This window comes from Pteropus medius, unplaced genomic scaffold (genome assembly GCF_902729225.1).
Source record: "Pteropus medius unplaced genomic scaffold, Ma_sr-lr_union100, whole genome shotgun sequence".
In the NCBI taxonomy this organism is placed as follows: Eukaryota; Metazoa; Chordata; class Mammalia; order Chiroptera; family Pteropodidae; genus Pteropus; species Pteropus medius.
In genome coordinates this window covers 6,125,133-6,144,211 of record NW_024345601.1, presented here as the reverse complement: position 1 = coordinate 6,144,211, position 19,079 = coordinate 6,125,133, and the positions used below count along the sequence as shown (strand labels likewise).

Genomic DNA, 19,079 nt, shown 5'->3' with positions numbered 1-19,079 from the left:
TTAAAAGCTGTATGCTTAAGCTGGTGAGCATTTTACTATATGCAAAGTATACTTCGATATAAAAATTAAAAGGCAAAATAAAGATATTTCCAGAAGAAAAGGGATTTGTAGTCAGATAAACATAGTTATGAATTTTGAAAGCAGAATAGGGATCATAATACTTGCTTTACAGTACTAATATGATTAGAGAAAATGAATATGAAATGTTTAGGCAAAGTCTGGCCTTTTTATGGGATCAATAATTAGTAAATATATTCTCTAGGATAGTGCTTCTCAAGATTTAATGTACGTACAGATTACCTAGAGATTTTGTTAAAATGCAGACTCTAATCCTGTAGGTCCGAGATGGGGTCTGAAATACATTTTTGGAAAGCTTCCAGGTGATTCCAATGTTGTTTGTTCATGGACCATACTTTGAGTAGCAATGGGGAGAAATAGGGATGAATGAGTTTTATCAGCAGGGGAAAAGTCTTGATCAAATCCATATTTTAAAAGCTATTACTGTTAGCCATTCATGAGATAGATTATAAGAGAAGAAAATGATAGATTTAAGAGACGATAATACATCTCTGAATGAGGAAAAGGGAAGGAGACTGAATGGTGGGAAAAAAAACATTTTTTAGAATCATCAAATCTTGGCATTTCACTGAATTTTAAGAATGATGAGAGAAGGGCATCAAAGACAGTTGAAATTTTTAGTTTAGTTTAATCAAAAATCAGATCCTTTTGATTAAAATTGAGCTTGAGAGGTAAGGATGTCAAACACTTTTTTTTTTTCTGTCTATGTCACTCTAGCAGAGAATGAACCAAGGGGAAGTAGTATAAGAATAGTTGTATTTAAGAGGACTCTAATGTTGAAAGACTGTGTAAGTTAGCTTTGCTGCTATAACAAATAACTAAATAAATAAAAGTCCCATTAGTTTACATCAACAAAGTTTTGTCCTGTCTCTGCTTGGTTTTGCTCCATGTTTTCATCTGAGGATCTAGGCTGAAGTATACTCTATTAGGAGCAAGAGAGCTGGAGGAAACAGGCAATGGACCTTGAATTCCGCTTAAATGTGGTACACATCATGTCTATTGCTATGCCATTTTTTAAACCTAGTCACAAGAATAGGCCTGGCATCAAGAGGTGGGAACATACTCTTGTCCCACAGGAGTTACTATAGGTCATATGGTCAGAAACAGAGCAGTAGACTCCTCTTACAGAAACAAGTAGAGATAAGCTGGAACAATAACGCACGCTACCACAGGGATGTACCCAGGCAAAAAATCCAAGCTCTTCTGTATCCTGTTGTGCCTATAACCAACCCTAGCACTGAATTTTTTTTTTTAATTCAACAGTTAAATATCCTCAGTATAAAATCTTTCATTAAAATTAAACAAAATGGGCAGATTTTAATTTCCTCTCTTAATGAGCACTTAAATGTTCTAAACTCTTTGGGGTGGGGGAAGGGGAAGCCAGGGGTAGTAGAAGAAAAAATATTACTAGATCATCAGCCTCAGAGTAATCAAGACCTGGCTGAATTCTCTCCTGACCTTTGCTATATTTAGTAGGTATCTTTAGAGAATGGTTGAGCTGTTAGGTGACCCAATCTGTGTGTGCTCACATTACTCAAGTTTTTCATGCTCCATTGATGAAGAATGAAAATGTCAGTAGTGTTTTAATTTTCCAGGAATCATCAATAAAGGAAATATCTTTATCTTAAAGGGAAATTAAATGTAGTTAACCCATGCAGCCCAGAAATCATTTAAAATCTCTAGACTTCTAGGTTGTATCCACAGATGTTCAGTGCATTCATACACTAAATGCTAATTATACCAATCAGCTCTAAGAAGAGTTTTTGCCTAAATGATCTGGATATTTCTTATAAAATAATTGATATAAATTTGATAATTTGCAAAATACCTTTATCCATCACTTTGGTTCAAAACTGTTTTCTACCTCATCATGCATGATAAAACACACAGTTTCTGAAATGTTTGTTTTTTCAAACCAGGGATAAACCTATGGTCATGCACATCACATTTCTTTTATTTTTCAATCACTGTTCTTAACAGGACAAGAGAATGATTCGATGAAGAATGAAATAAATATCGAGGCAGAGTCACAGAGCTCATACATGGAAACAGAAGGTATTGAAACCAGAGTATACTGTTATCAAAGAATGAGATGAAACTGTGAACCACGACCCCTATATGTACTTGTGTATGTGAATGGTGTGTGTATATGTTTTAGGCAATGATTTCTAGAAACTTGGAGGGAAAAATAAAAAAGAGCTTTAACTTAGTATGTTTCAGTCACTGTGTTTTGTCAATGATTTCAACTAAAACATCCCTGAGATCCTTATCTCTTATCCTATTTAGAGCTTTCATCAAACCAAGATGATACCACGATTGTGGAGCAACCAAAAATGATTCCACTCACAGATGGCCAAGAAGGAGAGGAAGGCGAAAAAGGTAGAACCGCTCTTAAATTGACTCATCAAGAATAGAGAGTTTCTTCGGATTCTTGCTAGAATTCACCATCAGAGTTATCCTCACACAACTGGAGTCTGCTAAGTGGGGGAAATAAACATTTCTTTAAACCTAAACCTACTTTTGAGAGTAGACTAAAATCTAGAAGTAGCAGAAGAAGATACTTGTAAAAGTTTTTTTGTCCTTCCAAATAGTATGAAGATGTTTATTATTTATTTAGATTCAATTTAATTTAAAATTTGAGGAAGCCTATAAGAAATCAAAATTATGGACTAGATAGATGAGTCTTAGAAAAATTGAGATGGCTATAAAACAAATAGATTAACATTTTTGTATTGATTTCATTCTGTCATCCTTCATATAGTAGTGATTAAGGAAGCAATTTATGTAAAATATCCACGTTATACGAACCTTCTAAATTGCGATCTGCTAATATTAGGATACCATGATATTAAATACTGTTAAAAAATACCTGAGCATTATAATGATTTCTGAAGACATAGGAGGAATGGACATTTTATAAATTTTAAAGCAGTATTTGGAGCACAAGCCAGTATATGGAGTACAGATAGAAATCTTTTAAAATCTATTTTAAAAAACTATTATCAAAGAATTTTAGCATTTATTGAAGAACTTGAAGAATTCATTTTCACATATAGAACAATCTCTTAAAAACTAAAACATGAAATCAAAAGTGAGATAATTTCTCTAATATACTATATCATAAACGATGATGCTCTTAAAAAATATGTGTTTGCAAAGCAGTTGCAAAGTAATAACTTGACAGGCCTTGTTTACAAAACACAGTGATCAATTTTCCTTCCAAATTAAAATGCAGACATGATCTCAATTGTAAAATCAGGTCAATAGTAGCTATAGCTTCCAAATTATGAACTCTTCTTGGCAGAGGCATTGATACACTTTAATTAGTAAGCCATGTTAGTGATTTTGACATCTTTTTTTGTTTGTTTCCACTGCATTTAGAGCACAATATTCTTCCATGTGTATGCCTCTAATAACCTTTTCTTTATTGCAAATCCTAGTTCAAGTTCATGACACCATGTTCCTGGCAAGTCAAGTAAATGGTATATTTGGAGTATTTAATGTCTGAGAATGATAGCAGGCAACTGATATAACCCTTACTTGAGACATATATCCATGGCGTTACTCCCTTCACATGTACTTCCGAAATGTAAAATAAGCAGTGCCATGCCTACCTGCTTAATTTCTCTATAGCAGAATTATTTACTTTATATATTTAACTCAACACATGCAAATGAGGGCCATCAAACTGGTACTTTTTCTTCTTTCTAACTTGACCTACAGGGAAAAACTCTTCAGTTCAGTGCACACAGACATGTTACCCTTCTCCCCTTGTCTTCCCCAGCTTTGAGCTCTCCTCTCATTACTGAAGAGTTAACTACCCACTTTTCCCCTCTCTCTTGTGAGGATACCAGTCCTCTTCTACAAATGGTGGAATGGCGTACGAGAAACAAGTGAGGTCAAATTCCGCTACTTGCTTGTAAAAACTTTGAAGTATTTTTTTTTTCCCCTTGAATTAAGCTTTGACTTTTCTCTGTAGGAGATTAATAATGCCTGTGGGCTTGAATTAATCTCATTGTCCCTTCCCTTCTCTGCCACAGATACCTGACTTGGCCCTTCCTTGAATATTTCTGTTTAAATTTGAAATAACTTAAAATGCATTACCTTTATCATTTTATTCTTTGCTTCAAAACAAGACTTAAAAGCTATTCTATTAAATATAAGAAAAGTAACCAAAAGAAAATGGGGCAATGTAGATTTATCTTGCTCTTCATTGGCAAGCTGGGTGACCTTGGGCAAGTTATTTAATCTTTCCATGCCTCAGTTTCTTTATCTGCAAGATGGTAATGAATAAAGTAACTGTCAAATACTGTTGTGGTGAAAATTTGAGTTAACACACGTAAAGCAATTACAATACCCGGCACATAGAAAGTACTTCATGTTTAGTATTTATCATATTTTAATAAATAGATGACAAAAATCAAGAGAATTCACATGTGGAGTTCCTCCAGTCCATTCATTGTCCTTCCTAACTATTTTAAATCCATATAAAGTTCACATATTCCACATTATCCTTCAACAACAATTTGTTCTGCACATTTCATTTTTAGCAGTATCTCCTTCAGGGAGTTTCAATATGTATATTTTATTCTATAAAGATAGAATAATTAATGAAAAGTGAAGTGGGAGGCATCTCTTTTATTTATAAAGGCCTTTTTTTTTTTTTTTGGTCAAGATCTCCATCTTCTGCTTAAGAAATACTGATTCAGCCATAATTTATATTTTTATATTTTAATTTTTTTATTGAGATGTAATTGGCATATAACACTATATTAGTTTCAGGTGTATAACATAATGATTCATAATTTCTGTTTTTAAAAGCATAAGGCTTTTATTTATTGGTTGCTCCACAGATAAAAGTAGTAAATAGGTTAAAAGTAGCAGAATTTTCTCTTTTTTTGTTTTATATAGTTATTAAAGAGTCTTGTTTAAAAACATTTTGAGAAAATAGCTACAGGTTTTGTGTATATCCACAGTGTCTCTTAATGGAAGTTGCACTTATGTATTAAGACTTATTCTTACCGGGAAACAAAAACAAATGAGTATTCTGTTACATCTAGAGGGATATTCTTTATAGCTTTAGAAATATCGGTTCTTTTTATTTTGAGAATCTTTCTAAGGAAACAGAAAGAGGTTTCTTACAAAAACTTCCAGACCAGGAAACACGTATAACCTTTTTCTCTCATTTTGTAACATTCTATAATATTAGAAAATGTAGATAATCTTCAGGATACGTCTTCTATGGCTCCCAGGTGTATGGGCACAGATGTTGCAACATTAAGCTTTGAAGTTAGCTCTATCAAAATATGGGTTTTGAAAAGAAGAGAAAATATTCACCAGAAGTTCATGCTGATAAAATTACACAATAGCACAATGGACATATCCCTAGGAGACTTGAAATACAAAAATTTCAACAGGCATAAAGTGAGATTTCACATATGGCAGCTTTACTCATATAGCCACATTGCCTCTTCCTAAGTGAGTCAAGTTTTATGCTTTCCCAGCAGGATCTGCAATACATATGAAATCCAGTAAAATCACATCACTTAGGTTAATAACTAAATAGGAAAGTAATATCATAAGAGATCTCCTCTAAAAAGGATCTTATGTTTTAAAGCCAATATTAAAACATTTTTCTGAAGAAATATTTGACATAAAATCTTAACTATGTTAGCATTGTGTCATTATTCTATCACATGTTTATTTATGTTTTATTATGAAATATACTGAACTTTTTCTCCAAGTGTTATATAGAATGCATACATCTCAATTATTTTCTTGTATCAATTAATAAGTATAATACGGAATAGTAATCCTTTATCTGTTTACCTAAAGTTGACCAAAATCAATGGAGACTTAAGGTATATTATGGTCTATGGTCTTGGAAAAAGATGGATATAGACAGGTAGAAAGTGCAGTGCAAGCCAGCAACAAGTATAGATTATCATGTTCTTAGGATTAGGATACAGAACCAGTGGATACTGTGGGTGGGATGTGATCCTGGAACCAATCCCCCAAGGATACCAAGGAAAACTATATAAACAATTCATTTTTTAATGCTTTTTTTCACGATTCTATATGAATTCTATAGTGTGTGTGTGTGTGTGTGTGCATGCGCGCACGTGCTCTCGTGTGAGGTGTGAGTGTGTATGTGTGTCATAAGGTTAAGAGTCAGAAGATCTGATTTTTAGTCTGACTTTGATGATGACTAGCTATAACCATGAGTAAGCTGCTTGAGCCTCTTAGAGCCTCCAGTTTCCTCTTCAGTAAGAGATATACTTATTCTCATGCTTCTTACAGTTGTGGAAAAGATAACATTAAACCATTTCTGAGAATGACTGGTGGCCTCTAACAGGAGTGAGCAAACGATGACCAACAGGTCAAAGCTGGCCTGCTGCCTCTTTTCATATGGCTTTTTAGCTAAGAATGGTTTATGCATTTTTAAAGATTGGGAGAAAAAAGATAATAATTTGTGAGATATGGAAATTTCAGTGTCCACAGATAAAATTTTACTAAAACATATAAAGCCTAAAACACCTGATATCTAACTCTTTACAGAAAAAAATTTGCCAACCCCCAGTATTGGGCATCTCTGTGAATGTAGCCCTCATTTCTATTTACAAATTACCCTCATTTCTGTGCAGAAACTCTTTAATTGTGCACTCTTTATCAATATATTCAGACATGTCTACATGTATGTTTCACTGATAATGGGAAAAATAAATTTTATTTATTCCCACAATGCCTTGCCTTTTTGTAGGCACAGCATTTGCTCTGTCTACACTCCTTCCCACACTAGTGGACCTGGGAAAAATGGCTCCTTCTGATGTTAACCTCCTTTGGAAGGGATCCAAAGCAGTGGGCTAACGCTCTAAGAATTTTAGGCTATAGGATAAGTAATCTTTCTCCCTTGGAATAAAAATTTGTTTCCTTTAAACACATTTCTTTTTGACCCGGTATTTAAAAGGGGGGTTCTATTTATTTACTAATTAACTGTAAACTAGTTAACTTTGCTTTCTCTGAGTATACTACAAGTGAGATTTGCATTAGAACTGTGAGCTAAACATCCTAATTATAATCATTTTTACAGAAAGACCATTAGGTGACAGAACTAAAAGGTGCAGGTCTAACTGGGGTTGATAGGGATTGCAATAAAATGGATGTGTAAATATGTTCACATACACATTTGATTGTAAAGACCAAAATCTTGTCAACCAAATTTTAACATAAATTTAAACTCAGATATTGATTGGAATATCAAATTTAAGTGCTGCTTTTTCTTTGTTTTAGAAGGAAACTCAATTTATTTTCATTACTCTTTTTACATCAGGTGCTTACATTTCAGGGCAGTACGCAAAAAGCAGGTGGGATAAGGAGCACTCTTAATGTTAATTATTTTTTTCATTTTTTTCATTGTGAGGATTTACCTTTCAATGTGTTTTTATAATCAAGATGGAAACAATTAGGGAGATTGCTGCTTGAATGTTTCAGTACATTTACTTTATGACATCTGCTACAATGATTAAAAAAAAGGAAAAAGGGAGGTAAACACTTTAACAATAGCAAGGGGTTTGTGTTGATTGTCTGCGATCACTTTATTTCATTATGAATCTTTAAAGAAAATGTTGTCGAGCTGAATCAGTCATGTTTCCAATCGATAAATGTCACTTGGTTGTTAGAGCTTACGTCTTTGATATAGAAGCATGTCTGTTCATTTTTCAGAGATGTCACAGTTTATTAGCCTTGAGTTTTAATTGAATCTAGTAGAAAAAACTGTAGAGGAATAAGAATGGAAGGGAAAAAAAATGGTTATTTCTTCTTAGAAATTTCTTTCCCACTTATCATATTTAGTTTATTCCTCAAATATACACAAAAATTACTTCACATATTCTTCATTTTTCATATACTTTCAAGCATAGTTCATAAAATAATAATATTCAGGATCCAGAGAGATGTGGTTCATAACACATTAAGATATGGACATATAATTTTAATGTAAAGAGAATATTTTTTCAAATTTAATAGTCATTTAATATTGTATTTTATTCTTATTTTTTCTACTAATATTATGGATAACCTTATACAATAAATTTGCATAATAAATCTTGCATAAAAACTAGTAATTATATATATAACTAAATAAGATAAGCAATAAATAAGATATATATGTGTGTGTACATATATATATATATATATATATATATATATACACATATACACACAAACACACACATACATACTGTGGTGGGGGGCGGGAGCTTGAGATTTCAAGTTCCCAGCTTTGAAGATGAATGGAGGCCATGGGACAATAAATACAGGCATCCTCTAAAAACTGAAATATGTAAGGAAATGGGTTCTTCCCCAGAGCCTCCAGAAGGAAGATAATTCTGCTGATACCATGATTTTAGCCCCATAAGACCCATTTCAGACTTCTGGTAATATAATGTGTTATGTTAAGACACTAAGTCAATGGTAATTTGTTAGAACAGCAGTCGGAAACTAACACATTACCTCTCAACATGGTTTCTCTCTGAACCAGGTTGAAAATTCAGGCTTATCTTAATATATATATACCCATAGTTTGGAATTGCCATAAAGTTATACTTTCTTCTATAATCCATGCTAAATTAGGCAGCATTTTTATTATCATGACTCATCCCTTTTTAATGTCAATCTCTGTTGGTTGCACGACTGGAATTTAATTCAGGTAAATCTACCATGGCCACAGTAAGTGCCAGTAGAATAGTTATGCATCTCTAAGAGATTAGAAGAAAAGGAATTACAGTGAAGGAATTAGGGAAATAAAGGGAGTAGGGATGGAGAAAGAAAAAAATGAAAGAAGAAAAAAGAAAAGAGAGAAGGAAGAAGGACGGAAGGTAGAGAAAGAGCTGGTTTCTATTTTCTGGTCTGAGAAAAATAACGAAGTAAATATTTAAACAATGCCTTTTTGAAACAAAGATGATATAAAATTGATTTCTAACAACCTTTCCAATTTGGCTCTCCTTGACTACAAAATGGGAATAGAGAACTTTTTGACCTTCATAGTTTTCTAATAGTTTAAAGCCAAAGTGACTAAAATATAGTTGCTATATGATTCTAGCATAGTGGCTCTCAAACTTAGGTGTGTATACAAATTAGAATGTTCATTAAAGCACAGATTTTTGGACCTCGCCCCCAGATATTCCGATACAGTACATCCTAGTGGGTCTGCGAATCTGCACTTCTGTTGAGCTTCTAAGTGATGTCACTTGATGCTGCTGGTCTGTGGACGGCATTTTGAATGACACCACTACTCTAGTATTTTGCATTCAAATTTAGACTGTACTTTTTGAAAATTCCTTAGACTTTTCCCTTTGCCTTATTTATTTATTTATTTATTTATTTATTTATTTATTTATTTTTGGAGGATGGGGTGTTTAAATGTGGCAAAAATATATAGATGGATAGATAATGTTGATGATGATGATGATAGATGATGATGATAGATGATGGATGGATAGATAGATAGATAGATAGATAGATAGATAGATAGATGATAGACAGACAGACATAAAACATACCCCTTCTGAGTAGATCCAAGTCACATGGATGCCTTGTTAAAGGAAGAATTCCTGTATCTGCTACCTCAAGTTTCTGATTCAGCAGATCTGGGAGTGACAGGCAGGCAAGAATTCCCATTTTTAACAAGTTCTTAGGTGGTGCTGAGGCTTCTGGTCTAAGGACCACACTTTGAGAACACTAGCAAAGCCCTTGCTTATTATCCACACCAGCTGACTCACATCAGCACTATGGGTGGTCTTTCAGCATCATCATGGACTCCTAGGTCGTGAAGCTGGGACACTGGACACAGGGTAGCTGTGGTAGGGATGAGGACCTCTTTCCAACTTAAACCTCAGTATATCTGAGGTCAGCTGCCTTCCCACATGTGCCCTTTTTAAGGTCAATGGCACAGTGCATCCCTCCCACAGTGGCAGGTCTGAGACAGTGTGGAAGAGAGAAGAAAGACTATGTACACAAGAGAATTGTGTTTGTTCATTGGAAAGCAGACCTGGAGTACTCCAAGAGCATTCTGAGTTGTATCTGAAAATACACCGCATTTGAGTTGTGTATCTGAAAAGTGTGTTAATTACATCACTTTTTTTTTCCTGGTTTCGATGAAAAGCGAATAACAAAAGGAAAAGAACAACATTTTTCCATAATTTTCATAGCTTTATCCATCTTCAGACACAGAAGCAAGATGGAGTAATGTGAAAGAAAATGGTATTTCTTCTGCAAAGTTTAGAAAAAAAATAGGATTTGGAGCATAACTGTTGCTCAACTTGCAGGAGTTACCCTATGGAAAGTAAAAATAAACTTTGATTTAGCTGTCCCTTTGTCATTTAAGTTTGTTTGCTTTCCAAAATCTAACATTTTTCTCAGCTGAATACGAGGACATTCCTTATTTTTATAAAAGAAGAGGAGGAACTGAAGAAGGCTTTTAGAGCAATGCACATAAGCCATTTGCCATATTGGATCAACACCTGGGGCATTGATTTGAAAGCTAAAGGCAGGCTGTTCACCTGGATTGCCAAGTACAACAGAAGCTACTGTGGACGATGCATCAGAGAGAACACACATCACTAGAGCTCCATCTGAAACTGCCTTTGAGGAATGCAGATAACCTGAAAAGAAGTAGAGAGGTTGTTCTGAAACCTAATTACAATTTAGGAGCGTGTTTTTCTCTCTTTTCCATAAACCTGTGATTTCTAATTAGAAATGTCTTTCTAAGCCAAGCTGACCGAATTCCTCTTTCTCCATCAAAAAATGCGTCCCTTTTTTGGTGTCCATGTTTGGCTTTGCATGTTCGCTAAACACAGTTGCTGCCTAGTCCTCTAAACTTTTTTTGGCCTGCCTTTCCCTACATTCCAAGCAGTAATAGTCTCATTGACCCAGTAATTAAAGAAATCCTGTACCTTTCCACTCTGGCTAGCAGCCCTCTTTCTTCTCCCTTATTGTTCTTTTAGTAACACCACCAGCAGATGGTTAGAGATTTTTCACCCTTTCAAAAGCTTTATATTTTTCCCATCTCATCAAGCATATCTCAGCCAAATGTAATTAGCTTAAGGCTTTTGAGCCCTTGCGGGAGATCAGTTAAAGACCTGAGCAATTTCAATAAAGAGCCTGAAAAGCGAACCCTGGAAGGCTAGGCAAAACCACAGGAGAGCTGCTATTATTTAGAAGTAAAAACCTCACTCTTCCACCCCCATCTCCTCTTCTTTGGGTATTTTGAATTCTCAGAATATTCATGAGGCCTCCAGGGCCTTGAGCTCCACTGGGACCATTATTGGGTAGGTGGGATATTTAAGCTTTCTTCAGTGAGGTCAGTGTTTGGTTCCTTTTAATTGATTTCAATCAAGGAGCAGTTTTTGGGTAGCCCTAAGTCATTCCCAAATGAATGTTTATTTGCTAAATATCTTAGCCTTCTCATTCAGTGTTTTATTCTTTGGTTATTGGAAAGTAGCTGGTAAACCTTCTTTGTAGTTCCAAGCATTCGCTATGAAGGCTAAATTAATTAACCCGAATACAGATTTGCACCCTGCCTTTCAGTGGCTGTAAAACCCCTTTATTTCTGAGTAGCGCATGTGTTGCAGTGGTTGATCCCACAACCCAAGCCCTTTCCCCCATACTTGGGAGAAAGCAAGTTTTTGAGACAAAATTAAATTCTATTTTTATTGAAATGTAGTAAAGTAGTGCTTAAGTATGTGAAGCACAGATTTTTTGTGGGATGTTAGGAGAGGGACCTGGGCTCATCTTTGAATTGTGTGATGTGTATTTTCCCCAAGCAGGCAAGTGGGAGGCTCTAAGCCTCAGGTGTTGGGTAGTAGGATGATTAAGTTTGTTCTCATGTCAGTTTCTCATTACCAAAATTTCAGTAAAAGGGAAATTATTCTTTGCAAATCCACTACCGTGTTTTTCAGATTAAAGGAACCAATGCCAGCATTTGATTAGAATTGCTTTTTAAAAATCTCAAATGAACTAATCAGTTTCTTTTTGGATAGTGATGCAGAGATATGGATATGTGCCTATAATGAAGATTTCATGTATTCGCCACACTTTTAGAGGTCATTACAGTCACGAGTTAGAGAAAAATTACTTTTAAAATATTTGAAGTGCGATATTAGCAGTCATATGTCATGAAGTAGTCTTGCAAAGTAGACCCCAAACACTTATGAATTAACTTGTTTACAAAATACGACATAATATTTGAAGTACAAATTGACTTACGAAAAGATATAAGCAGAGTAAAAGTTTTCTGTAAGTAGGACAAATAAGAACTTGGTCTTGTATAGATGCTTTCCATAAATGTTAGTTTTGCATAGAAGAATGAAAAGTCAATTTCAGTAAAGCTGCAAGATATATTGCTTAGAATACAGTAGGCCCTGAGAAATTAGACTACCCCAGCAAGGGGGACAGTTCTAGATCACAAAACTAGTTGTATTGGTGCTGAATAAGACAAAGAGAGAAGGACAAGAAATCGCTTACAAGACTCACTTTATAACAAAATACAGAGAGGCACAAGGTCTACTGGCAAACTCAATGTCCAGAAAATGTACAGAAATGATCTTCTGCAGAGCTTCTTAAGCAGCAGTGTGACCATTAGCTAGAGTTCTGTGAGCAGGATCACTTTGTTTCATTCCATTTACCAAATAACTGTTGCTTAATCAGAAAACTTTTGGGGCCAGTTATCACTCTTTTAGAAATTTCAAGTTATAGAAATTAAGGGTAGGAGAGGTAATAGACCTGGTCAGAGTCATTTAGTTGGTGTAGACAAGACCTGATATTTGCTAAGTTGTGGTCCTGCATCCCACTTTTTCTCCTATAAGCTGTCCTAAGGGATCATGTGCCTGATAGAAGATGATATTCAAGGAAGTGTCTGCTGAATTTCAACTTAGCTCCTTTCTGAAATGACAAAATCACCGTACTATAAATTTTGGAGTTGGAATTGATCCTAGAGGTCACCCAGTTTAACCTCTTGCCCTGATACACAAAGGTCTCATGCCTTTCCAGCTGATGTTATAGCTTCTGCTACAGGTCATGCATGATGGAGAGCTCATTACCTTTTATAGCAGTTCTTCCATCCTCAGATGATTCTTTTTATTTCTCTTTTTTTTCTTTTCTTTTTTTTCTGTTTCTGCTCATTTATCCCAATTGTGCCCTGAAAAGGGAACTGAAATGAACCTGGCCCATATGGCAAGAGCCCCTTGAGTATTTGAAGGCAATTTGCAGAACCACCTCCTGTGTCTTTTGGTTATTCACTGAATTCCTTTCTTATTTATTCCAAACACCCCTCATATCACACAGTTTCCAAACCCTTCATCGTCTTGGCTACATATTTCTAAGCAAAGTAGATTTGCCAACTTCTCTCTCAAAACAAGGATATAAAATTGGACACAATGATCCAGACCTTCATTTGTAAAAACAAAGGCTAGAGATTTATTTTTAAAAAATGGGGCCTGGCAACTCTGAGTGTGAACATCTTCCTGGGAGAGATGGTGAAGTATCCCAACAGTGCAACCAACAGGTCCAGCGGTGTGGGCCTAATTCTGTAGCCTGATTCTGCAGCCAGACAACTTGGTCCTACAGGCACACTTTTCTCTGATGAGCCAGGAACAAGCTATTTATCTTAGACTTGGTTTCCTCATCTGTAAATGGGAATCACAATAGCCCTACCTCAGAAGATTATTTATAGGGATGATATGATTTAATGTGTGTAAAGTTCTAGCAATAGTGCCAGGCACATAATAAACTCTTCATCAGTATTAATTATTGTTGTCATCATTGTTCTGAATAGGAACCTATACTCCAAACCAATGGAAAGCCTCATATTTTTGCGATTAACAGTGATAAACCTAAGAACTATAGGAACACTGGATCAAATGTTATCTTCTGCCCTAAAATGACTTGGCTAATCTACTTCCTAGTTCCTATGAGCACCTTGCGGGACCACAAGGGCCCCCTGAGAGACAGCCAGCTACTTTCATCTGCCAAATGTGCCCCAGCTAGAAGTCATTTTCTTCAGCTGCCAACATTTTTGATGCAGCTGATCAAGAAAAATACCTTGCAGTTCTTGGCTTCTGGCAGATGTGCTGTGTCATGAGAATGAATCTGTCACAGCTGGTTCTGTCCCCATGCAGAAGTGATGAAACCATGCAAACAACTCTAAAATCTGGAAAAAATGGGCCTGCAAACTTAAACAATAAAACAATAATGGAGGTGGATCTATGTACTCCAACTGACTTTATTTTCACTTAGGCACCAAATAGTAAATGCTGCAGCATGTATAACATGACTATCATAATCATGGTTGACATTTGTATAGAAACCTGGCAAAACAGGGACACAGAAGCATGGAAACAGGTATCATTCAACTTTTAGATTTAAAGTTTTAGGATTTATCACTAATTCCCTTCCCTCACTTATTTTCCTTGTTCCAGGGTTTTATACTTACTACAACTTCTTCCAAATGTTGCTGTTCGAATCAAAGCATATTATAAACACTAGACAGAAACAACATCTCACACTCTCCACTGTCCATCCTATAACAAAACTCAAAATCCCCAAAAAGCTACATTCTCAAAGAGAAGTGCTAGATTGGAGAAAAACAGAAATCCAGATTCTGGCAAATCAGTAACCAAAAGGAATTGTTGGGGGAGACAATGGTAACCCTTTTTAATCCTTCTAGGTCATTCCTGATGGGTTCAATCTTATGTCAGAAGTCCAAATTTTCTTCCCTCTACTGTACTTGATTTTAAATGCCAGGGTTGTAGTTCTTGCTTTATATACACTACATCATTGTTGGTGTCTTAATTCTTATTAAGATTGTTATTGGTTATGAAAATCTCACCTTAGAAAAAGATGAGAGAGAAAAAGAACCAGGTGGGCTTATGATATAGGTCCTGGTGCATTTGGCTCACCCAGGCAGCACCACACAGTTTAACTGCAGAGAGCTGACCTTCAAAGGCCTGTCTCTGCAGGGTTCCCAAAGGACCAATGTGTTGTGACATTTTGTACTGGGTACAAAATCCCACAGGCACTCACTTCTTATCTCAGCATATGCCAGTGATCACAGCCACAAAGACCAGGGGACAGAATACAAAAGAATGGTGCTTTGTCTGCTTACCATTTTTTCTTATTTTCTCTCTAGAATTTATATTTCGTGCCAACCATATTATAACAAGACAGTTCTAGAGAACAGCACTATGAAAAAATAGCACTATGATTTCACGACCTTATTATATCAAGCTGCTTTCAGCTTTACCCTCTTTAGAGTGTGTCCATGAACTCAGCTGCAAGGAGGTGTCTCAAAGCCCTCATGAGCAGTTCATTCCCATGTTCCCCAAGTGTGTTGCTCCTGGGTTATGGTCCTTGGGGTTTTGAATAGCTTAGGGTATGAGCATCTTGTTGGGAGACTTAGCATCCCTTCCATCCCTCATTGGGGATAGATCAGAAGCCCCTTTGTGATCTTTCCCCAACCCCATTTTGGACCCTTTGAATCCAGATTCCTCATGATTTGGATTCTGGCAAATCAGCAACTAGAATAAAAGCAGCCTGATGAGGGAGCACAGACTTGGGATCCCAGAAACAGGGACTGTACTCCTTGAACACAAAATTTTATGTCGTCTTATCAAAACCAAGACCTTTTACCCCAAATATTATTCTCTCTTTTCAAAACCAAGCCAGTTTTTTAAAAATGCATTTCAAACATTTCACAGGTTATGAGATGCATTTCGAACATTTCACATGTTATGAGGAAATGCTTCCCTGAACATACTAAACCCATTAAGTCTGGGACTTCGAGTATTTTGCCCTAAATGAAAAACAAGATGATTTGGGTTGACCTGTTCTGGGGCCATGCTGGTGAGGGAAAAATATTTGTTGGCATTGGAAGTGCTGTAAACAGGGAATCTGAAGAAGCGTGTCCTAATCTAGATTTTGGCAATCTGCTCCCTATTAAACAATGGGGTATGAAAACCAAATACTGAGTATGTGACACTTACTTGTTAAAGGTCTGTCAGTGCTTACCGACAGGATGAAATGGCACCAGCTGCATATGGTCAGAGTTTGTGAAGCAAAAGAACAATAACCACAGTCCTAGAATGAGCCAGTTAACCATACTTTGGGGAGCAAAACACACCAGATAATTTGTATCACCTACATACTTTATCATCTTGTACTTTTGGAATATGTCTTGGCTGCCTAGTTATGTCAAAAGTGTAATAATAGCCAGAGAATATAAAATGAAGGAGTATAAAGACTTCATGGCCATATCATAACTAATACATTTTAAATTGAATACAATTATATGTATATGGACTTTTTTAAAATTCTCAATCATGATTCTAATTTAAATTTTAGTGTTATTGGTTTTCCCCTGTATTGCCAAGTTGAATTAAATGGAGAACAATAATGTCATTAATGGTTCTCACATGGACAACAATATATTAAAATTTATCCTTGATCATTCCTCTGCTCCAAAGTCTATATTCATGGCTGTTATTTCTTTATACTCAAGTTGTCCTAAGAAACATACGTTTAACAATGAACATTAAACTGAGGTTTCTGGCTTCTGCATTCTCCCTGCCTCTGGTGATAGTAAATGTCAGTGATCTCAGATCATTGGTAGATTGCATGCTTACTAGGACTGTGATGATGCTTTTTGGAAAACAATGTTGTCCTAAATGTTGCAACATTGAACAGAGGCCAGGGGCTTCAATCTCACATTTTCGATTTGGTTTAAAACCAAATAGGATATTAGTTCAAGATTGCAGAATGAGCATACTTGTTCAGTTCTATCACTCCAAAACACCCTATTGGGATAGCAGTATAGAAATACAAATTTGTAGTAAACCCCAATAGTGTAGAAATCAGGAGATGAATAATGGATTCCAACAAATCTGTGAACATTGGAAAGCAAATGGAAATATGTTGAAAATGAAACAGAGTCTAGAATAGACTGTAAGAAGCCACAGTGCAGGAGGAAGTAGCTCTTCCATTCTAGAACCTTAGAGAGGCTCAAGTTGGCAGTAGAAAGATCATATAATTGATTATTTAAACTAGAACACTTTTAGAAGTAAGAGCTGGGACTACCAGTAATTATATTGGGTGAGACAATAGGCATAATCTTAGACTATTCTGGGAAACTAGGATATATAGTCAGTAGGCAAGATGAAAGTCAAGGTTAAGAAAAGGAGCTAAACATAGAGGGTCAACTGAATTCTTTTTGGAATAGCCAAAGTGGTCAGTCTTTCCACTATGGTACGCAAAGGAGCAGGGAGAGCAATCCTAAATAAATTAAGCAAACGAGGAGAATTAGGGTTGTTCATATAGATGCTACCACCCAAGATTAATGCCCCTTCATTCTGGCATTTGTGGGCCTGACATCTGTTTCCTTGTCATTTTACCCTAAGATAAAACCTGTCCATCAACATATACTGTTCTTTACATAGAACCCTCCACCCCATCACAGATCTTCCTTATGGAAGCAGTGAGCAGAGAGACAGATCCACGGTCCCTATTGGAGGAAACTGGTATTACCTTGATTTCTCACTTGTGAATGTGAATGGCAACCTTGAATCAGTAAACATAATAGGAAATCCAGAATTTTGAATGGGAAAGAGAAAGAGAAAGATTAAAAGACAGAGGTAAAATAAACAGATAATTCAGGGTAGTAATTTTAAAAAGATCACCAAAAAATATCAATAATTTGCAATCTCTTAAAGGAAAAAAACTTTTCTTCAAAATAAGAGGATATAATTTAAAAAGCTACAATTAGAATATAAGGAGTGTTTAAAATGTGAAATAAAATTGCTAAAATTAAAAATAAAATCAGTACACCAGCTGAAAGATAAAGTTGAGCAAAAAGACCAAGAAATGGAAAATATGAGAGAAAAGTGGAAGGGTAATTTTCAAAGCAATTGAAGGAAAGCTCCCGGAGCTGAAAGATGTGATTAAAAGGGCTCAATGAATATTAACTGTATGAACAAATCACATCAAGAGGTATCATCATGAAATTTCATATTGGAAAACTAGCACTCAAACAACAGAAATCAGGTTTTTTAATCAACATCTCTAAATGTTAGAAGTTGATAGAACATAGCTTTCAAAGTTCTGGGAAGAAAAATGATTTGATCTTGAATACTCTTCTCTAAAAAGTAAATATATTTTAAGACATATACAGTCTCAAAATTTTTATTTCTAATATATACTTTCTTAAGAAATTACTTGAGGAAGCACACCAACAAAATGAAGGAGAAAACCAAAATAGAAGAAAACAGGGAATCCAGTAAACCTTGGCTTCTGCCCAGGAAAGAAAAACAAAATACTATGCAAGAAAATTTGCTCTAATATGATGGAAACTAAAACATAGTACCACTTTAATCAATTTGATGTTGATGCCATGAACATTTCCTATTGAGTGACTCTAATGTGTAACATTTTTTTCTGTGAAGATCCATGACTATAGTGCACTTCTTGACTCGCCTGAAAACAAAATTCGTATTATTTTGTAAAACGGCAACAATTTACACTTGTTAATTCAGAAATGCCAAGGATAGATATGATAATTTATACTCAGATGAGATAATACTGCCAGAGAAAATAATTCTTGAAACTCTATCCCACTGTGTAACAAAAAAAGGAAATTAAATTTGAGCTAACAATTTAAAGTATTTGGGAGAATTTAATCCCTTTGATGTACATTCAGTCTTTCATATTTTCTCCCATTCCAAAGTCCTCTGGCTTCTTTGGCAATGCACCTTTGCTACTGAGCACCCTGCTTCTATCTAACACCAAAATCTATGGTCTGTCCTCTCTAATCCAGTGCAGGCTTCTCCAATGATACCACCCCTTGATTTCAAGTGGCCTTTAAGTGTGACTGTGACTCCCAGTCTTTTCCCACCCCTGGTGGTTCACCTTGCACTTTTTAGCTACAAGATCAAGTCTCCACATCTGTGCTCTGGGGG

The 19,079-nt window shown here is 35.5% G+C and overlaps 1 protein-coding gene across 1 annotated transcript in view; it reads left to right on the top strand.

The window, feature by feature from the left end:
• The window catches only part of MACROD2 (mono-ADP ribosylhydrolase 2), a 1,804,338-nt gene that overhangs the window by 1,746,341 nt on the left and 38,918 nt on the right, over nucleotides 1–19,079 (top strand). The window contains exons 15-16 of the mRNA XM_039874459.1: nucleotides 2,059–2,133; nucleotides 2,365–2,457. Coding sequence (XP_039730393.1) covers nucleotides 2,059–2,133; nucleotides 2,365–2,457 — 168 coding nt within the window. The remainder of the gene's footprint in view (nucleotides 1–2,058; nucleotides 2,134–2,364; nucleotides 2,458–19,079) is intronic.